The sequence below is a fragment of the Ceratotherium simum genome, chromosome 24 (genome assembly GCF_057802395.1).
Source record: "Ceratotherium simum simum isolate JZ-2026a chromosome 24, ASM5780239v1, whole genome shotgun sequence".
Taxonomy (NCBI): Eukaryota; Metazoa; Chordata; class Mammalia; order Perissodactyla; family Rhinocerotidae; genus Ceratotherium; species Ceratotherium simum.
The window spans coordinates 10513811-10531856 of record NC_141923.1 but is presented as its reverse complement, the minus strand read 5'-3'; the positions used below and the strand labels follow the sequence as shown (position 1 = coordinate 10531856).

Here is an 18046-nt window from a genome sequence, read left to right as displayed (position 1 = left end):
GGGCTGGGAGCTGACACTGATGGATACGCTGGGCACTAGGGATCTCTTCCAGGTAATGAAAATGTTCCCAAACTGGATTGTTGCAATGTTTGCACAGCTCTGCAGATTAAGTGCAGATTTAAAATTATTGAATTGTAAACTTAAAACAGGTGAATTTTATGATAGGTAAATTATACCTCAATAAAGTCGTTTTTATGAAAACTCTAAAAAAAGGAACTACTGATACAGGCAAGAACATGGATGAATCACACCAACCTAATATAGAGCAAAAAGGCCAGTTCAAAAAAGTACATACTGTACAATTCAATTTTATATGAAGTTTTAGAGGCAAAACTATAGTAATAAAGACCAGAATATTAGTTAGGTCAGGGAGCTGTTACTGACTGGGAAGGGAGACAAAGCACCCATCTACGGTACTAGAAATCTTCTCATCTTGATCTGGGTGGTGGCTACATGGGTGTATCCATATGTAAACATTGGTTGGGCTTGCACTTAAGATTAATGCACATTTTATATACATATATACAATCATATATATAAATATAAGGTTTATAAAGTTTTGAATATTTATAAATATATGAATTTTATATATATATACAAAGTCATATATAAATTTAAAAGTATATTTTTTTAAACAGCAAAGCCCACTGATGCTCAAATTGTAACTGGCATTGCCTAAACGTGAGGACAGTTCACTAGCAGCTGAGAGAGAAGTGTCTACTCAGTGAACTCCTACCCAACCTTCAGGACCCATCTCGAATTGTCCCCATTCGGTGAAGCCTTCTCTCACAGTTCTAGGTGTAACTTACTGCCCTTATTGCTGAGCCTCCCTTCACAAAAGTCAATCTCCTTTACACTGGGAGCTGATCCTAGAGGAATGTAGGAAATTGTTGCACCAAGCATTGGTTAGTATGTGTTTATTAAACACCCACTGGTTGCCTAAGACAGACACACACACACACACACACACACACACACACACACCCCATGACAGCCCAAACCAGATGCCATCTCAGCAAAAGAGACTGATGCCCACCCCCAAATAGGATGTCAGTTTTCTGGCAAGAGGATCCAGGCACAAGGCTTATTAACAAAAGGGATCATTTTCAACATCTCCAGCCCAATCCTCCTCTTTTTACACAAATTTCAGCCAGAAGAGATCAGGGAGCACAGAGCAAACTCAGTTTCCAGGGCCCACTGCACTAGGCTACCCCTCCCCCCATTTCAGGTCACCTCTGCCTACACTGTCCCCGCCCCACCTGGGGGTGGAGCAGCTCCACGTGGGCTCCCAGGAAACATTCTATCAGGGGTAATGTTTAAACTTGACTGCTCGGCCACCCCCAAGCCTGCACGCTGCCCGCTGGGGCTCCCTGCCCTACAGCAGTAAAGGCAGTGCACCTGCTGGGGGGCACCCACAGCCCCATCACCCTCTGTCCAGGCCTCTCAGCTCTCTCTGGGCCCCGCCCCCGCCAGCCTTGGAATCTCTAGAAACCCAAGGCTGCAGGGGGAAGCTGCTAAAGAAACTTGCCCTGCCCGGGTCTATGTGCATGAAGAGAGGCCGGAAGTGGAACTCTGTCCAGTTCTGCAAAGCCCACAAACGAAGAGAGAGCCTGCAAACACACCTCCGGGAAAAGCAGCTTTCTTTGGGTGGGTGGGTGGCTTAGGCGGCGAGATTGTGGGTGACTTTTTCCCTCTAAATATTTTTGTGCTTTCTAAGTTTCCACAATGAATAAAGTCTTTGGAAAGATACACTTCATCTGTGGCGGGCGTTACCCCCAGCCCTTGTCAGACGCGCGGGCCACCCGAGTTTCTTTCACCTTCTCAAGCCAGCGTCCTGCGCCCCAGCGGGCGGGCCCCTCGCCCACTCCCCAGTGGAGCCCCGGGCCAGGGGAGGGGCAGCTCTCTGCGGAAAGTGGCTCCCCCACCGATCTGCGCCGCCGGCCCCCTTCTCCCCAGCCCAGCCCCTAAGGCACCGCCCCCCCATTCAATTCCCCTAGCCTCAGAGGTACTTAGGAAGTGTGCGAACTCACGGGCACACACACACGCACACACAGTCGCACTTTCTCCTCCCCTCCCTGACCTGGGCCGGCGCCCGCAAGAGCCCATGTACAAACTTCTCCAAAGTCGTAGCTGTGGCTGGAGGGGCAGTCGTGACGTCCCCCCAAGGAACATGGGACCCCCCCACACACAAACACACACACGTGTGCCTCCCCACCCCCTGGACAGTCTGGCAGGGGCGGCAATGCTGGGGTTTGGGGGCGGGTGTCTCACCCTCCTCCCCCCTAAGTGAGAGGAGCGGGGTCAGGACGGGGCAGGGCGGCGCGGGTCGCAGTTGCCCGGTGTGGGGCGGCTCCCGGGGCGACCCCGATCGATCGGGCGTGCCTTTCCGGGGAGGCTGAGGCACGTTACCTTGCAGGTTCTGGACTCGGATGTCGCTGATCTGCCCGATGAGCTCCTCCCGTTGGAACCAGTCCCACTCGTGCGCAGCCATGAAGCGCGGGCGGGAGGCCCGGGGCGCCGGGGCCGGGCGCGGGCGGCGGGCGCGGAGAGCCGGGCGGGCGGGCGGGCGGGCGCGCGAGCGGCACGCACCGGCGAGGGCGCCGCGGAGCCGGAGGTGGCGGGCGCGGGCGGGGCGCGGGCGGGGCGGGCGCGCGGTCGGGCCGCCCCGCCGCGGGCGGGCAGCGGGCGGGCGCGGGGCGCGGGCGGCGGGTGCGGGGCGCCCGGCTCGCGCTCACTCCCCCGTCCGGGGGCGGGGGCCCCGGGGGGCGAGGGGTGGGGCGGGGCGGGGGCGGGAGGCCGGGCTCAGGCCGGTTTGTTTTTTTCCGGGGTGTTTCTTGGTTGGATTGTTTGGTGGCAGACGCGCGGTGATGCGGCGCGGGGTCCCGGCCCCTAGATTGTGATGTCTCCGGGGGCGGTGGGAGGGGTGACGCAACCGGGGAGGGGGTGAGCCCGCGGTCCCAGTACCTGGTCCAGGAGGGCCCGCCCCCCCCACTCCCAGCGTCTCCCCCCACCCCCTGTCCCCGGTACGAACCCCCACACACACCCTTCTACCCCACGTCCCCTGGCCCCGCGCGATTCAGAGTGACGGCCCCCTGCGCAGGGGAGGGCCCCAAACCACGCCATCCGGGCCTGAGGGCGCCTTGAGGGAGCTGTGAGGGCCTGGGGAGGGGGCGAAGGAGCCTGGAGATGGAGTCAGGGGAGCCTCTCGTCTGTCTCCAAATTGAGGGGCCGTGATGAGGACTTCTTCCCTGAGTTTGGATTTTGGGAACCTTCTCCGCGGGGATCCAGTCCACAGATGAGATGACCCCACGTTCTGGGGAGGAGGGAGAAGCAGCCAACTCCCTGGGAGCTCGGGGACCCCATCGAGTCCTGGGCCACTGAATCTCCAAGTAGCCCTCTCTGGGGCTTTACCGAAAATGAGTATGGGCCTTTCTGGTGGGGTGTGTCTGTATGTGTTTCTTCACTGTTGCTTTAAACTCTTGAGAGTTCCAGGATCTTATCTTGTTTGGGGCTCACAATTCATACCCCAGGCAGAGTCTTGATTGGTTTTACAAACGCGGAAAAAGTCAGGCTCTGAAATTTGCCCAAGGCTGAGGAGTAAGTTAGGGACTCGAGGTCCCAGCCCCCAGCTCAGTACTCTGAGCTTTTCCATAGCGCCCCCCTCCACACACACACACACACACACACATACACACACACACACACACACACACACACGGAAAATGGCTTTTAAATGGGATATTCCAAGAGAAGAATATGGGCAGGGCTGGCTGAGCATTTAAACATTGGGTTTCATTCATCATTGCCATGTTCATGGTACCGAAATACTAGAAACCTAGATGGGCTACTCCCTTATTAACAGGTGACTATGGAGCCCTAAGCAGACCTGTGCCCTTGAGGCAGGGCCCTAAGGTGAGTGAGTCTACCTTCAGGTAGATTGAGAGGGCAGGGGGAACCAAGAAACAAGGAAACTAGATAATTACAGGTGGAAGTGTGTTCTAGAAAGGAGAAAAGCAACTAGAGGTAAATAACTGGGGGGGCGGGGGATAGGGCCCAGGGGAGATCCCTGAGGACTGACGTTTGCACTGAGCCTGAAGAATGAAGGGAGCCAGGACTGGGACAGCAGTTTGCATAGGGGCTCAGTGGAGACAGGCTCCGGGTGGCTTCCTGTGTGCTGCCCTCTTCTAGGTACTGGAGGCACAGCCAGGGACAGGATGTCACAGCCCGCGTGAGCTGACACTCCAGTGGGGAAGTTTATCCAGAGGATGAACAGGAATATAATGTCAAGGTGGGAAGCTCTAGATTGCTTTTTCTTTCTCTTTGTTCTCCATTTGCCATGTTTCCCACCATAAGCACATAGTTTTACAATCAGACGGAAAGCCAATAAGTTCTTTTTTAACCTCTTGAGGTCCCCTCCAGGAGTCCTCAGTCTGCTTCAGCTCTCTTCATCTGTGATGCTGCTGGGGGCTCCTGGGTGCCTGGGCGCGTGCCCTCGGGCTTGAGGGAGGAGCTGCCTTCTCCCTGATTTGATCTGAAAGCAGGTGGTCATTTCACACTCCAGGGAGCAGGGTCTGCTTCTGTGTCCGCAAAGCACGGGACTTAGTAGCCAGGCATCATCTAATTTTGCCCCATCCGCTAGGCACCTCCTGTCTTTACACTTCAATTTATTTTCCGTAATTGCTGTGGGGCTACGTTGGGCTGAAAATCACTTTCTTTCCAAAGCAAAGAGCCAAGAGAATTAGCCTTCCTCTCCATCAAGAGGCGGGTCTCAGGGAACAGAGGGCTTTAAACAATGTGGTGTGAGGTTAGCTGCAGGGATGGGCCATTTTTCACAATACAGCTGTTCTTGAAACAACTGTTCGTGTGACAACAGCCATACACAACGACTGTTCCTGTGAATGGAACCTGGCATCTTTGGGAAACATTGCATAGGCAGTAACAACTCCCTGGCAGAGAGGGGTCCATGATCACCAGTGATTGAGCACCAACTGTATACCAGATGTTGGATCACCAGCCTAAAGAACTTCTTTACTTTACATCAAAGTGGAAAGACAATTTTAGGTGGTTTTTAAAATGGCATGGGAGCCTGAGCCAGCAGTGAGCATGAGGCTGGCCTCTAAAAGCTACTTGAGGGCTGCCCCATGGCTTAGCGGTTAAGTGCGCGCGCTCCGCTGCTGGCGGCCCGGGTTCGGATCCTGGGCGTGCACCGACGCACCGCTTCTCGGGGCATGCTGAGGCCGCGTCCCACATACAGCAACTAGAAGGATGTGCAGCTATGACATACAGCTATCTACTGGGGCTTTGGGGGAAAAATAAATAAATAAATAAAATTAAAAAAAAAAAAGAAATGCTTTAAAAAAAATAAAAGCTACTTGAACATTCCTTGAACTAATGTGTCACTATCACCCCTCTTCCCTTCACTGTCTCTGGCCCTCCCTCATTGGTCCCTGTGCCACCTCCTTGCCCATCAACCCTGGTTTTACACTTTTTGATACAGTGACGCTGTACTGCTGCAGGTCCTGGCTCCACCCTGTCACCTCTAGGTCTTTGCTCATTCTGTTCCCTTTGAAATGTCCTTCCTCTCCCTTGCTCCGTGCACTTCACCTTGACCTAGCTTACTCCTGCCCAATCTTGTCCATCTCAAGAGAACCTTCTCCAACAGCCGTAGACCCAGCTGAGGGCCCGTCTCATACAATTCCCATAATATTCAGTACAATCTCATAATATCCCATGAACCTTGCTATCTTGTTTCCACGTTGCATTAAAATTATGTTTACTTGATGGTTCCACCCCATAAACTGTGAATTACTTGAGAACAAGGGCTGTGTCTTGTTAATTTCTCTATCTGAGCACTTAGCACAGAGCCTGGCATAGACAGAGCTCTCAATACTGAGTGAATGGATGAATGAATGACTCTCATTATAGGCCTAAACTCAGAAAGAAGGGACCAAATGACAGTTGACCCCCATGTCCTGGGCCCAAGTAAATTTCTGGGGAGGCGATAAGATAATGTTTGCATGTTGGCAATGGGCAAGGACGTGCTGCTGGGTATATACTAGGCAAGTATCATGCTGTGATATGTCCCTCCCTCGGGCGTGTGCAGCCTCCTGGTTCTGGAGTTTTGGCTGGGGGAGGTGGTATGCGACTTCCAAGGGGGATTGGGTTATTTTCCCTCTTGCCTGAATTAACAGTACTATTTTTCTTTTGCACTTTTATTTTTGGGAAGGAAAAGTGCTTTGCCTGAAGGCTTGGCTTCCTGGGAGTTTCCAGAAACTGATTTTCTAGAAGTTGCCCAATTCTGCTAGAATCCTTGTCATTGTTTGTTTGTTTGTTTATTTTTGTGAGGAAGATCAGCCCTGAGCTAACATCCGTGCTAATCCTCCTCTTTTTGCTGAGGGAGACCGGCTCTGAGCTAACATCTATTGCCAATCCTCCTCCTTTTTTTTTTCCCCAAAGCCCCAGTAGATAGTTGTATGTCATAGTTGCACTTGTCATTGTTTAAAACTGACTTCTGCCAAGGGAAAGAAAGAGAGTTGCAAAGAATCCCTAGTCTGAACCTCAAAGATCATGGAATCTAACATCCCTCCCCATGTAAGAATTTCTAAAACATCTGGCCCAGTGATCTTCCTGCCTCTGCTTATGGGGACTGATGGCTTCAGGCAGATAATCTGGACAGAAGGCTTGCGTCTCCACATCCCAGAGCCCCTTTGGGAAAGAATAGGAACAGCGAAGATGACCCCAGAGTACCCTCCCAGCCACTTCCAGGAGAGGAGTGTGGTGGGGGCTCCCTACAATGGGAAGTGGCTTTTCCTGGTCACTGCCGTGACCCTTTACGTGTGCACAGGCCTTTAGGGTTAGAACAGCCCCTTCCTCGGCCAGTGCTCGTCTGGTCTTCACAGTGACCTCATTAGGCCAACTAGGCGGGATCATTTTTAGATGGGGCTTAAAGCTGCTTGGTAACCTGCCCGAGGTCACAGAAGAAGGCAAACCAGACTTTGTCCCATAGCCCTCACTGCCCACCCACACCGATCCCAAATATGTCCAGACTTATGCTGTGGGCCAGACTAACACTCAGCAATTTGGTACTCGTCATATGTACCTATGTATTGTCATGTTTCCAGAACATTTTTAAAAATTCTTAGCTCCATTAAAATCATAGCATTCGTCAGCACATAAAAACTCTTAGGAATTTCTGCTTAAGTCCAGTTAAGAGGTTATAGTAGATCCTAGGTAGATTAACCAATGATTATCTTTCAAACAGACCAAGAACATCTCCTGGCCAGGGGTCTGCATTATGATGTCACAAGGCTGCACGGTAGGGTAAAGACCCTCGGCCTCATTTATGCACTTAACAAACATTGGTTGAATGCCCACCCATGGCCTGGCCCTGCATCGGGACCTAACCATGGACAAGACCCAGAATCTGCCTTCAAGGAGGCGGCCAGGCTCCGGAATTTGGGCTTTGTCATAAGGACACAGAGGAGCCTTTGGAGGATGAAATGGGGTCCGATTGTCCCTTTAGTTGTGGTGTGGAGAAGGGGTCAGAGGTGTAGGCAGGAGCTCAGGGACCCTGATGGTCTCAGTGACACAGGTGCATGACAGTGGTGGCCTACACCAGAGTAGCGGCTGTGGAGACAGATTCTCCAGCCGTTCGGGCAGTGGAAGTGACACACCTGGTGGCTGGCTAAGGAGGTTTGCAGCACCTGTCCCTATGATCTTCTCCCAGTGCTTGTGCGTTTCTCTTACCCCTACTTCACTGCCAACTCCTCAAGAACGCCTTGTAAGCAGGGCTGCCTAGTTCATCTTTGGGTTACCAGAGCCCAGTGCCATGCTGGACACATAGGAAGTCCTCAATAAATGTAGTTGCATGTCTGAATAAACAAATTATATTTAAACTTCACCCAGCCGCAACTCTAAAAACTCTTTGAGCCTCAGGCTCCTCAAGAGGGTCCGGGTCTCTTCTGTGACTTAGGAATGCCAGGTGTCTGCCTGTCTGCTGATGTTTTCCTGCTAAATTCTCCCCATTGATTGCTCCCTCCCTCCAGGAATACTGAGGGACATAATGCAAAGGCTGGTGGCAGAGAGAGATGCTGAGAAACAGAAGGACTCCAGGTTCAAGCAAAAGGATGGAGGACATGTGGTATAGTGGAAAGTGGAAAGACAGTGGAGGTTCAAGCTGTGTGATCTCAGGCAAGTTCTTAACCTCTCTGGGCCTTTGTGCTTTTGTCTGTGAAATGGGGCACAGAGTCCCTATCTGACAGGATTGCTGTGATGTCAAGGGTATGCATATAGAGAAGAGATGCTTCAGGAAGATTCAGATCATTTCTGTGGCTTAAAATGAACCTCACTCAGAGAGAAACTGCCCCTGAACTTGCGAGATAACCTATAATGTAAAATATTAATGTATTCTCTGAGATTTTAGTAACTTTTCGTGTGTGGAGGTGTTGATGGCTGGTTAAAAAAAAAAAAAAAAAAACTGCTTCCCTAAGTTGACAGCACCGGATGTCCCAATTTCCACAAATAAAGTCCTTCATTTCTTCCAGGTTTGAATAGTCAAAGGCTGCTTCCCTGGGGACAGCTCTGCTATTTTTTTTTTCGCAGGCATTAGAACACTATTTAAGGAGTGTGCATTTCCCAATAAAATGAATAATGAAAACGTTTTTCCCCCAAAGTGTGAGATGATGGCAATGTGAAAATGATGGCAATGCTGTGGAAGAGAGAAAATACCCTAGATGAGGTGTCTGCCACATTGCAGAAATGTAATTTTTTAAAAATATTTTGGAATGGAAAGCAAACTTGGTTGATGATAATCCCATCAGCGTCGGGGTGGTTTAAAAGTCAAAGCTTAGTGCAAATGAAGTCCCTGGGCCAGCCCCTTGAGCAGACATTGCCTGCATGGGCCAGTCACTTTCAACAAACTTATTGTGCATCTCCGGTCTGCTGCGCAGCTAACATTGACTTGAGAACTCATTCTTTGCTGAGGATTGTGTCAAGTGCTGTGCATTATCTCATTTAATCCTCTCAACAACCCTTCGAAGGAGGTACTATTATCATCCTGATTTTGATGAGGAAACTAAGAACAAAAAGAAGTTTGGTAGCATCCCCAACGTCACACGGGTCATAGGTTGGCAGAGAAGGGACTCGACCCCAGATACTGTGCAGAAACCAGGTCTGATCTTTCTGCTCCGCGTGAGCAGCCTTTGACCTTTTGGAACCGGCCAAGGTTACTAAGTGGAACAGTTCATGTTGGAGATTCACCGGGAAATAAGTTCAGCCAATTGTTGGCTTCGGGTAAATAAGACCACCAGGGGCAAGTTTTCCCCGCTAGGTCAGGAACGAAAAAACTCCCTCCTTTGCTCTCTACAGGGAGGTTTCTTATGTTTGTGTGAAATGCTGGAAGGCATTTCCACTGCTGACCCCTGAGCATCTCACATGGCAGTATATATCTCTGTGAAGAAGCCTCAGTGTGGCTCTGCTGGAAAACTATGTATGTTTTGTGCTGTTCAAATGGATTATTAAAAATTTTTTATTTTATTTTAACATGTAGATTCCAAAGGAGAAAGGGCAGAAGCCTTTATCCAAGGCAGCAACAAGTCCTGTCAGTTTTCTCTGATCTCCAAATCCATCCTTGGTAGCTAGTGTCCAAGATGGCCGCCATCAACCCTTCCCACCGACTCTTCCTTCACAGTAGGTGAGTGCTCCTCCTCCCTGAAGAGGCAGAGTCTAATTTTCCTTCCCTGAAACCTATGCTGGACCAAAGAACTTGCTTGACCAAAAGAATATGGTGGAAGTGATGTTCTGGGACCTCTGAGGCTGGCTCATAGGAAGCCTTGAGGCTTCTGTCCTGGCCTCTCAGGACACTTGCACTGGGGGGAGCCAGCTACCGTTTAATCTGAAACTGCCATACTCTGAGGAAGCTAAGCTAGCCATATGGGGAGGGAGAGAGAAAGAAAGAGAAAGAGGCCTCACCAGTCCCCAGCCACCCCAGCCAGGCACCAGACACGGGAGTGAACAGCTTTCTTAGACAAGAGCTCAGCTTCAGCCCAGTTGAGCTCTCGGTGACGTGAGCCCCAGTTACCATCTGACTACAACTGCATGAGAGACCCCAAGTGAGAACCTCCCAGTGGAGCCCAGTCAACCCCCAAATCGTGGGAGGAAACGCACTGCTGTTTTAAGCCACTAAGATCTGTTCTGAAGCACTAGATGACCAGAATGCCATGCCCTCGTCTCCATCCCTGCTGGCATCCTGATCCAGACCACCACCATCTCTCCCCTACACTCCCTCCACCCGTGCCTGCCCATTTCCATGGTCCCCTGACAGTCTCCAACCTCACACCCCAACCTGTTCCCCACACAGCCCCCAGAGGGATCTAAATGTCATCAGAGCATGCCACTCCCTGGCCTCCCATTGCATGGTGCATGAAAACCAGCCTCCTTACCATGTTCACACTGCTCTACGGGGGGGGTTCACACGCCCTGTTCAAGCCACCTGTTCCCTTCAGCTCCTCAAGTGAGTTGTTTTATATGCAGACCCCACGACCCAGCAATTCCATTTCTAGCCTATACTAAACAGAAATGTACACGTATATTCCTCAAAAGATGTGTTCAAGAGTATTCATAGCAGTGTTATTCTTAATAGCCAAATGTCCCTCAGGAGGAGAAGGGATAAATAGTGGAATATGTCAACGAGAAGGAAAGAACAACATGGGTGAGTCTCAAAACCATAGTGTGGAGCAAAGAAGCCAGACACAGAAGAGCATACTATAGGGTTCTGCTGGTAAAAAGTTCAAAAACAATCTATGAAGTTCAAAACTGAGAAGTTCAAGAACACTTCTATCTATGGTTAGAGAAGTCAGGAGAGTAGTCAGCCTTGGAGGGAGGTGGTGGATGAGAAGGGCATAAGGGGGTCCTCTGGGATGCTGGCCATGTTTTGTTTCTTATATAGGTCTGGTTACACAAGTGTTTATTCGCTCTGTGATAGTTCACCAGTTTGTGCATTTTTCTGGGTGTCTGTTCAATAAAGTGTTTAAAAAATGAAAGTTCTGCTCTGCTTCCTGCCAAACAGCTTTTGTATACACTGCTACATCTGGAATTCTCCACCCTCTCTTAGTCTTTCCCTCATGAATTCCCAGTGGTTGTTCAGATCTAGCTCAGATTTTCCTTCATTAGGGAACTCTTTCCCTGTTGTATCAGTCAGTCTTGGCTGTGTAACAAACCACTTGAAAATGTAGTGACTTACAGCAACAACCATTAATTAGCTCATGACTCTATGGTTGTCTATAGTGGGTCTTGTGCAGGTCTCACCTGGCTCGCTCATGTGTCTGCAGTGAGCTGGCACCTTGGCTGGGCTGGATGCTCTAGGGTGGCCTTCCATCTGTAGCAGTAGGCACACTGTTGGTGAGGGCACCTCTGTCCTCCTCCATGTGGAGGCTAGCAGGCTAGCTTGGGCTCATCACATCATGGTCTCAGGATCCCAAGGGCCACAGAAGAGGGCAAGTCTCCACACACAAGCTCTTCTTAAGGATCTGCTTGTGTCGCATTTGCTAATGTACATTAGCCAAAGCCAATCATATGTCCAAGCTCAGATTCGAGAGGTGACGAAATGAACTCCACCTCTGGATGGGAGGAATTATTACGGCCCTGTCTTCTAAACTATCTGCCACTCCCACGCTGTCCCACCCCACACAGAGATCAGCTTCCCTGATAAACTCTCACCACTCCCTGAACTTGTCCTCCATGGCACTCAACCCACTGTGACTGACTATTTGTATAGTGAGTTGTCTATTATCCTCCTCTCCCATATCCCTGTAACTATGTACAGGCAGGGGCTGGTGTGTGTTCACGGTGCCCAGCACAGTGGCTGGGACATAATGGATCTAATAAATATTTGGAGAAGGAAGTAGAAAGACGAGAAAGAAAAAAGGAAGGGGAGGACGTGGGAAGAAAGGAGGGAAAGAAGAAACCCTGAAAAAATGGAGACACTTCTATGGCAGAGGATAGACTGGACCACTTCTGGGAGGCTGGGTGCCCTACACATCCCTCAAACTCACTCTTCTCATTTTAGCCTCTGCATCCTGTCTCACCCTGTTCCTCCCACCTGGCTGCCCTCCCACTTTTTTTCTTCTGCTTGCTCAGCCCTTGGTTCCTTCAATGGGCAGCTCAAGGTTCGCCCACCCCACCTTAAGCAACCTTCCCCTCTATCCCTTCCTCCTGAGTATCTCCATGGCTCAAGCAGTCCCCGCCATCCGCTGCCCACATTGTCATGAATACATGTCCCCTCACAATCTCAGTTGAATGCCCCACCAGCCCCATGAGAAATCTAGGATGGGTGTATCAATATTTCCATTAAATGGATGAGAACGTGGGGCTCAGGGAAGCCCTGTGTCCATGATCACCCACCAGGAAGAGGTGGCACTGGGACTCAGTGTAGGTTGGTCTGGCTCAAGAGTCCCCACACTGCAATGCCCGCAGTGAGACCACACGCCCCTGAAGGGAGAGGCTCCCTCTGTCCTGTCTTGGTGGGCCTGGGCTCTTTGGGGGTAGCGGGAGCTGACAGAGGCCCTGGAGCTCTGGGGGTGGGACACTAGCACTTTGCCCTCGTGGAAGAGAGGAGCCCGATTCTCAAGAGGGGAGCGGACTTCCAAGGTCACACAGCAAATTAGGGCAGCCTAGGAACTTGTGGGGAACAAGTGAGAACTTGAGGCCAGTGGTCTTTCTGTCATGCTCTGTCCTTCCTTATTGCCTTCCCAGCCCCCTCCTTCCATCTCCATGCTCAGCTTCCAGCAGGGGCTTGTGACCAGCCAGGGGAATGAGACTAATTGTTGGGAGGGCCAGTTTCTGAGGCCCAGGAGGGAGGGGAGTGGCAGAGGGGGCAGGCAGACAAGGCGTGGGATTGATACCATATAAGCCTTTGTTGCACATCTATGACCGTCTTTAGAATTGTGCTTCAGTATAAACTGCTGGATGATCCTGGGCTGGCTAATTTGAACCTACACCCTCGGGGCAAGTGTTTGAAGTAACATAATCAGGAATTGTGCTCCACAGAACAGTGAACCTCAAATATGGTTTGCTAAATGGGCACCAGAGGGCTTGGCTAATTAGCATAAGAGATGTTGCAAATACTTTCTCACTGGTGAAATGAACTATGTGCAAGAAATGTGGTGACCCAGACCGTGCAGGTCCTTCCTCTCTGGGTGAACCAAGTTCAAGAATCCTGTGAACCCAGTGGCCTCACGCCTTCAGAGGAGCAGTCAGGCCGCAGCTCCAACTGGGCCAGCGTCACCGCTGAATGAGGCTCTGAGATGACTAGAAAACACAGATCCTGCCTCCACTTCGCGTCCTGCCTCCACGAGGGGACCTGCCTTCAGAAGAGGGTAGCACTTGCCTCAGAGTGATGCTGGCTTGCAGGGTGCTTGTCAGATGCCCCGAAAGACAGACAGTGGTCCCGGCTGTGTGCCTGCTATATGCGAGGTGCAGTTCTCGTTGCTTTGTTTGCATTACCTTGTTGAAAACTCACCACGGTAAGTGGATCAACAAACTGTGGTCCATCCAGACAATGGAATATTATTCAGCACTAAAAATGAAAAATGAGCTATCAAGTCTTGAAAAGACATGGGGGAAACTTAAACACATATTGCTAAGAGAAAGAAGCTGATCTGAGAAGGCTGCATACTGTAGGATTCCAACTATGTGACATTCTGGAAAAGGCAAAACTGTGGAGACAGTAAAAGTATCAGTGGTTGCCAGGGCTTAGTGGCGAAAGAGAGATGAATAGGCAGAGCACAGAGGATTTTTAGGGCAGTGAAACGACTCTGTGTGATACTATAAATGGTGGATACAGGTCACTATACATTTGTGCAAAGCCACAGAATGAACAACACCAACAGTGAACTCTAATGTAAAGCATGGACTTTGGGTGATGATGACGTGTCAATGTGGGATCATTGATTATAACAAATGGACCACTCTGGGGAGGCTGTTGATGGAGGGGGAGGCTGTGCGTGTGTCGGGGGAGGGGGTTCATGGGAACTCTGTGTACTTTCCACTCAATTTTGCTGTGAACCTAAAACTGCTCTAAAAAAATAAAGTGTATTTCAAAAAACCTAACTCACTGTGACCCTATGCCCCCTTGTCACAAAGGAAGAGGATGAGGTACAGAGTGGGTAAGTCCCTTCCCCAAGTCTTCACAGGGAGGACATGGTGGAGATGGGATTTGAGCCCAGGCTGTGCTGTCTGATACCGTGACACCCCACAGCCTGCCTCAGGCAGCTGGGGACTGGAGGCCTATGGAGAAGTGGGCTAAGGTGGCTGAGATGGGAAGGGACCTACAAATGTCCCTCCTTTGCTTCATACCCTCCATGGCTCTGACGCTGAAGACTGGCTCCTGCTCTCACCAGGCCCTCCAGCCTTACGTCCCAGCTCACACGCTTGCCCCTGGCTACACCGAGCTCCTGTCACCACACCAGGACCTGGACCACACCAGGCAGTTTCACATCCAGCATCTTCGCTCACCTGACTTACCCTCTGCTGCCCTTCCCTCCCCCTCATCCTCTGCCCACTAGGTAAACACCTACTTATCTTTCAAGACTCCACTCAGGCCTCACCTCTACAAAGAGAGTGATTCTGGACAGCCTATGCCCTTTGGGATAGACCAGCCTGCGGTCTACCCTCACTTTGCCTCACCTGGCTGTGTGACCTTGGACAAGTGACTCAACTGGTCTGAACCTCAGTTTTCCTCATCTACAAAGTAGGACAATGATGCTTACCTCATGGTTGTTGTATGGGTTAGAGAAAACACATCAAGCACCTGACATGGCTTCTGCCACATAACAGGTGTTCAAAAAATGGTACTTATTTTTAGGAAGTTTTTCCTGCCCAGTTTCCCCAGTAGAATGAACTCTATACACATGTGTCTCTGTGCCTGTAACCTCCATGGGCGTTAACCCATCACTACCTCACTCCCCTTGGTCTGTCTTTGTGAGCACTTCTCACTAGCTGGCATTTTTGACTTGCTTCTGTTCGTTTTCTCTCTCCTCCATGCCCCCAGTGCTGTTCCCCCTAAGGTACAGCTCCTTGGGGGCAGGGACCTTGTCTGTCTTGTTCATCTCTGGATTCCAGTACTTAGAATGCTGCTGGCACTCGGTAGGAATTCCATTAAATTTGGTTGGGGAAATGAATGAATAAATGAATGAATGAATGAATCTGTGCTCATCTCCTGCATTAGTTTTATTTCTCATCCGTCCCCAGCTCTGGGCACGGTGACTAGTGTGGATGTTCAGCTGTGACTATAGAATAAATCTTATCCATACTTATAAAATACAACAATATAACCAACACATCAGATCAACATGAACGAATCTCTCCGAGGAACTTAAGACTGATGGGTACTGTATGGCCATTCTCTGTCTCTATTCCTTGCTTGCTAGAAACCCATCCATGTCTTCACCTGGCCTTAGCGAATCTTTGGTAAGGGGATTGGCAGAGACCCTGCAGCCCAAGAGGATGGGACCTCCATTCAAATGTCCAATTTCTCTTTGCTTTTTCAAGTTGCGATTTGCATGCACCCAGATTTGTTTGGTTGCTGAAAATGCACACAGTCAGGAAATAGCACACGAGGGACCACCACGCAAGGGGGATTTGTAGTTGGGGGAGGGATTATCATATTTCCCAGAGTTTCTAGGTGAAGCCTCAGTATCAGAAAAATCTGTAACCCCACTCCTAATGCCCAGCCATATACAAATGGGTAGACTCTTCTTGCCATCAGATATCTTTGCCAGGGGGACCCCAGGTCCTGTGAAGTGACAGAGGCTGGCCACTCAGTAGGAAAGACTGGCTCCCTCCCTCACACCCGGGCCTGATTTGGGAAGGAAAGGAATGCAGACACTCTGAGAAAGGGTGACCTTTTCCAGCTAGGGCATGCGGCCAAACTCTGGTAACACCTTTCCATTAAAATTGATGTTCCTCTTAATCAGCAGTGATGGGGGGATTGTTTCTTAAATGATGCTAAATACAGTGATGGGTCCCAGGTGAGAAGGCAGAGTTCTCGTTAATTCTTCGCAAGGATGTTCCACAGTGGAAGAGGGCTTCTGGCAGCCCCTACCTGTGAGGAGGACCTGTTTCCTGAGGTAGGTTGACATGCATCTGGAACCAAGAATTGCCTGCATGTTGCCTATAATTTCCTTTTGATTTTATGTGTCCTCCTGCCCCCAGAGCCATTATTTTTTAAGAAAAGCAAAAATTAAAGCTTCATACCTCTCAGGAAGAGTGGGGGGGAGGCCACATGCCAGCATCTGGTAACTTGTTCACCCCAAGAATGACTTCACGTGAATCTGTATAACACTCTTTCAGAGGGTAAGCAGAACCATCTGTAGGGCCCAGGGAGCCTAAAGCTCATTGAGGAATTCCAGACAAGGCCCTCCTGGAGGGGTGCGGTGTCTCCAGCAGGGAATGAGGCTGCTCACTGTGGATGTGCAGCATGGTCCCCGAACTGTGAATGCCACCACGACTTCAGAGCCACATAGGCCTGAGCTGGACCCAGCAATGCCCACGACTAGTGGATTACGTAGTGCCTCCGAGGCTCGGTTCCCAGCTGGGAAATGGGCTGACTGTGAGGATTAAGTGAAAATCAACGTCTGTCTGGGCCATCCCTTTCCTAGTGGATGGAAACACCTTCTGGACACAAACGAGCAGCCATAAACATCTAGCCCTTATCCAGTTCCAGTTGCATGACCGTCCAACCAGTGTAACTGTGACTGATGTAAGGGATCGTCTCTGGATCTTGTGACGCCCCGTGGGCTATAAAACGAACTGCTGCTGTTTGCCTAGTGCCAGGCACGCACAGTTGCACCCAATCAGCACCACCTTCCAGGTAGATGGGCGTCATTGTCTCCATTTTACAGATAAGGAAACTGAGTCTCCAGAAGGGGGAGTATAGTAGACCTGCCCGCTGATTTTTCCTGTCCAACGCTGATCCCCTCCTCCTGATAATAGCACCCTGACGTCCGTGGGGGGAATGGCCTCCTCTCCGTGATGGGCTGGCTGGTGGGATTACCAATCAAGGTGCCCACAACCTGTGGCCAAGGAGTGGAACTGGGACCCAGCTCAGCCCATCAGAGGCTCTATTTCTTAGTCTCTGGAGTTTCTATCTCAAGCACAGGGACAAAAGCACTAAACATGGCTGAGGCTGATATGCCCAGGGGAAGAAGGAAGGGTAGTGGGCTAAGGAGAGCCTCTTGTTGGTTCCTAACGCCTGGACCCCCACCTAGCTCCAGCCCCACCCCCAGGCAGCCTTATTCCCCCTTCAGACTCACTTTCCTTTCAATTCTGAGACCCTCTTGGACCTGCCCTTTTCTGTATAACTTAGCCACATTGATTTCTGTTGCTTGCATCCCCTGAACTCTGGCTGACCAGGAAGTGACTCCTCAGGGTCAAGCAGCTGATGAGTGGCAGAGTCAAGACGAGGACCCACTTCACCAGGCTGCCAGGCCAGTGCTCTTCCCACCGTGCCACACGGCTGGCCTTGGGGTGGTCCTGCCCTGGGGAGAGCCTTCTGAGTGGGGAGGAGCAGCGTGAGTAAAGGCTGGTGACAGGGACGCATGTGGCCTCATTGTCGCAGAGCTGGCATGGAGGCCAATGTGCCGGAGCAGGGCTGTGGAGGCAGACTCCGGAAGCCTCAACGCTTCCACAGCCACATGGATGGTGTGGCCACACACCCTCTTGTCACATTTAATGAGATATCTTTTGTTCCTGTCAGCAAACTATTCTGCTATTGAAGTTCTCAGTCCATCATATATTTTTAACAGCAAAAGGGGACACCTTTCTGAGACAGGTTTCCTCATTTTACTTAATAATAGTGCCATATTGGCTGAGCAGTGCCATTCCAAGAGAGAACCATTCCCTCATACCCTTCCCTTCAAGAATCGAGGCGCTATAGAGTAAAAAGACCACCAGCCTGGTTTGGAGTCCTCCCCCGCCCCCAACACCTTGGGCAAGTCCTCCGAACTTTCTCTTGGTCAGTGTGCACTGGACTAGGTGAGGGCTGTGGCCA

The 18046-nt window shown here is 50.7% G+C and overlaps 1 protein-coding gene across 2 annotated transcripts in view; it reads right to left on the bottom strand.

Annotated features, from left to right (window-relative positions):
- The window catches only part of CLMN (calmin), a 111499-nt gene extending 108946 nt beyond the window's left edge, over positions 1–2553 (bottom strand). For both annotated transcript variants that reach the window (XM_014790518.2, XM_004434242.3), the window contains exon 1: positions 2410–2553. In XM_014790518.2, the coding sequence (XP_014646004.1) occupies positions 2410–2491 (82 nt within the window). In that variant the 5' untranslated portion in view covers positions 2492–2553. The remainder of the gene's footprint in view (positions 1–2409) is intronic.
- Positions 2554–18046: the final 15493 nt, after the last annotated feature.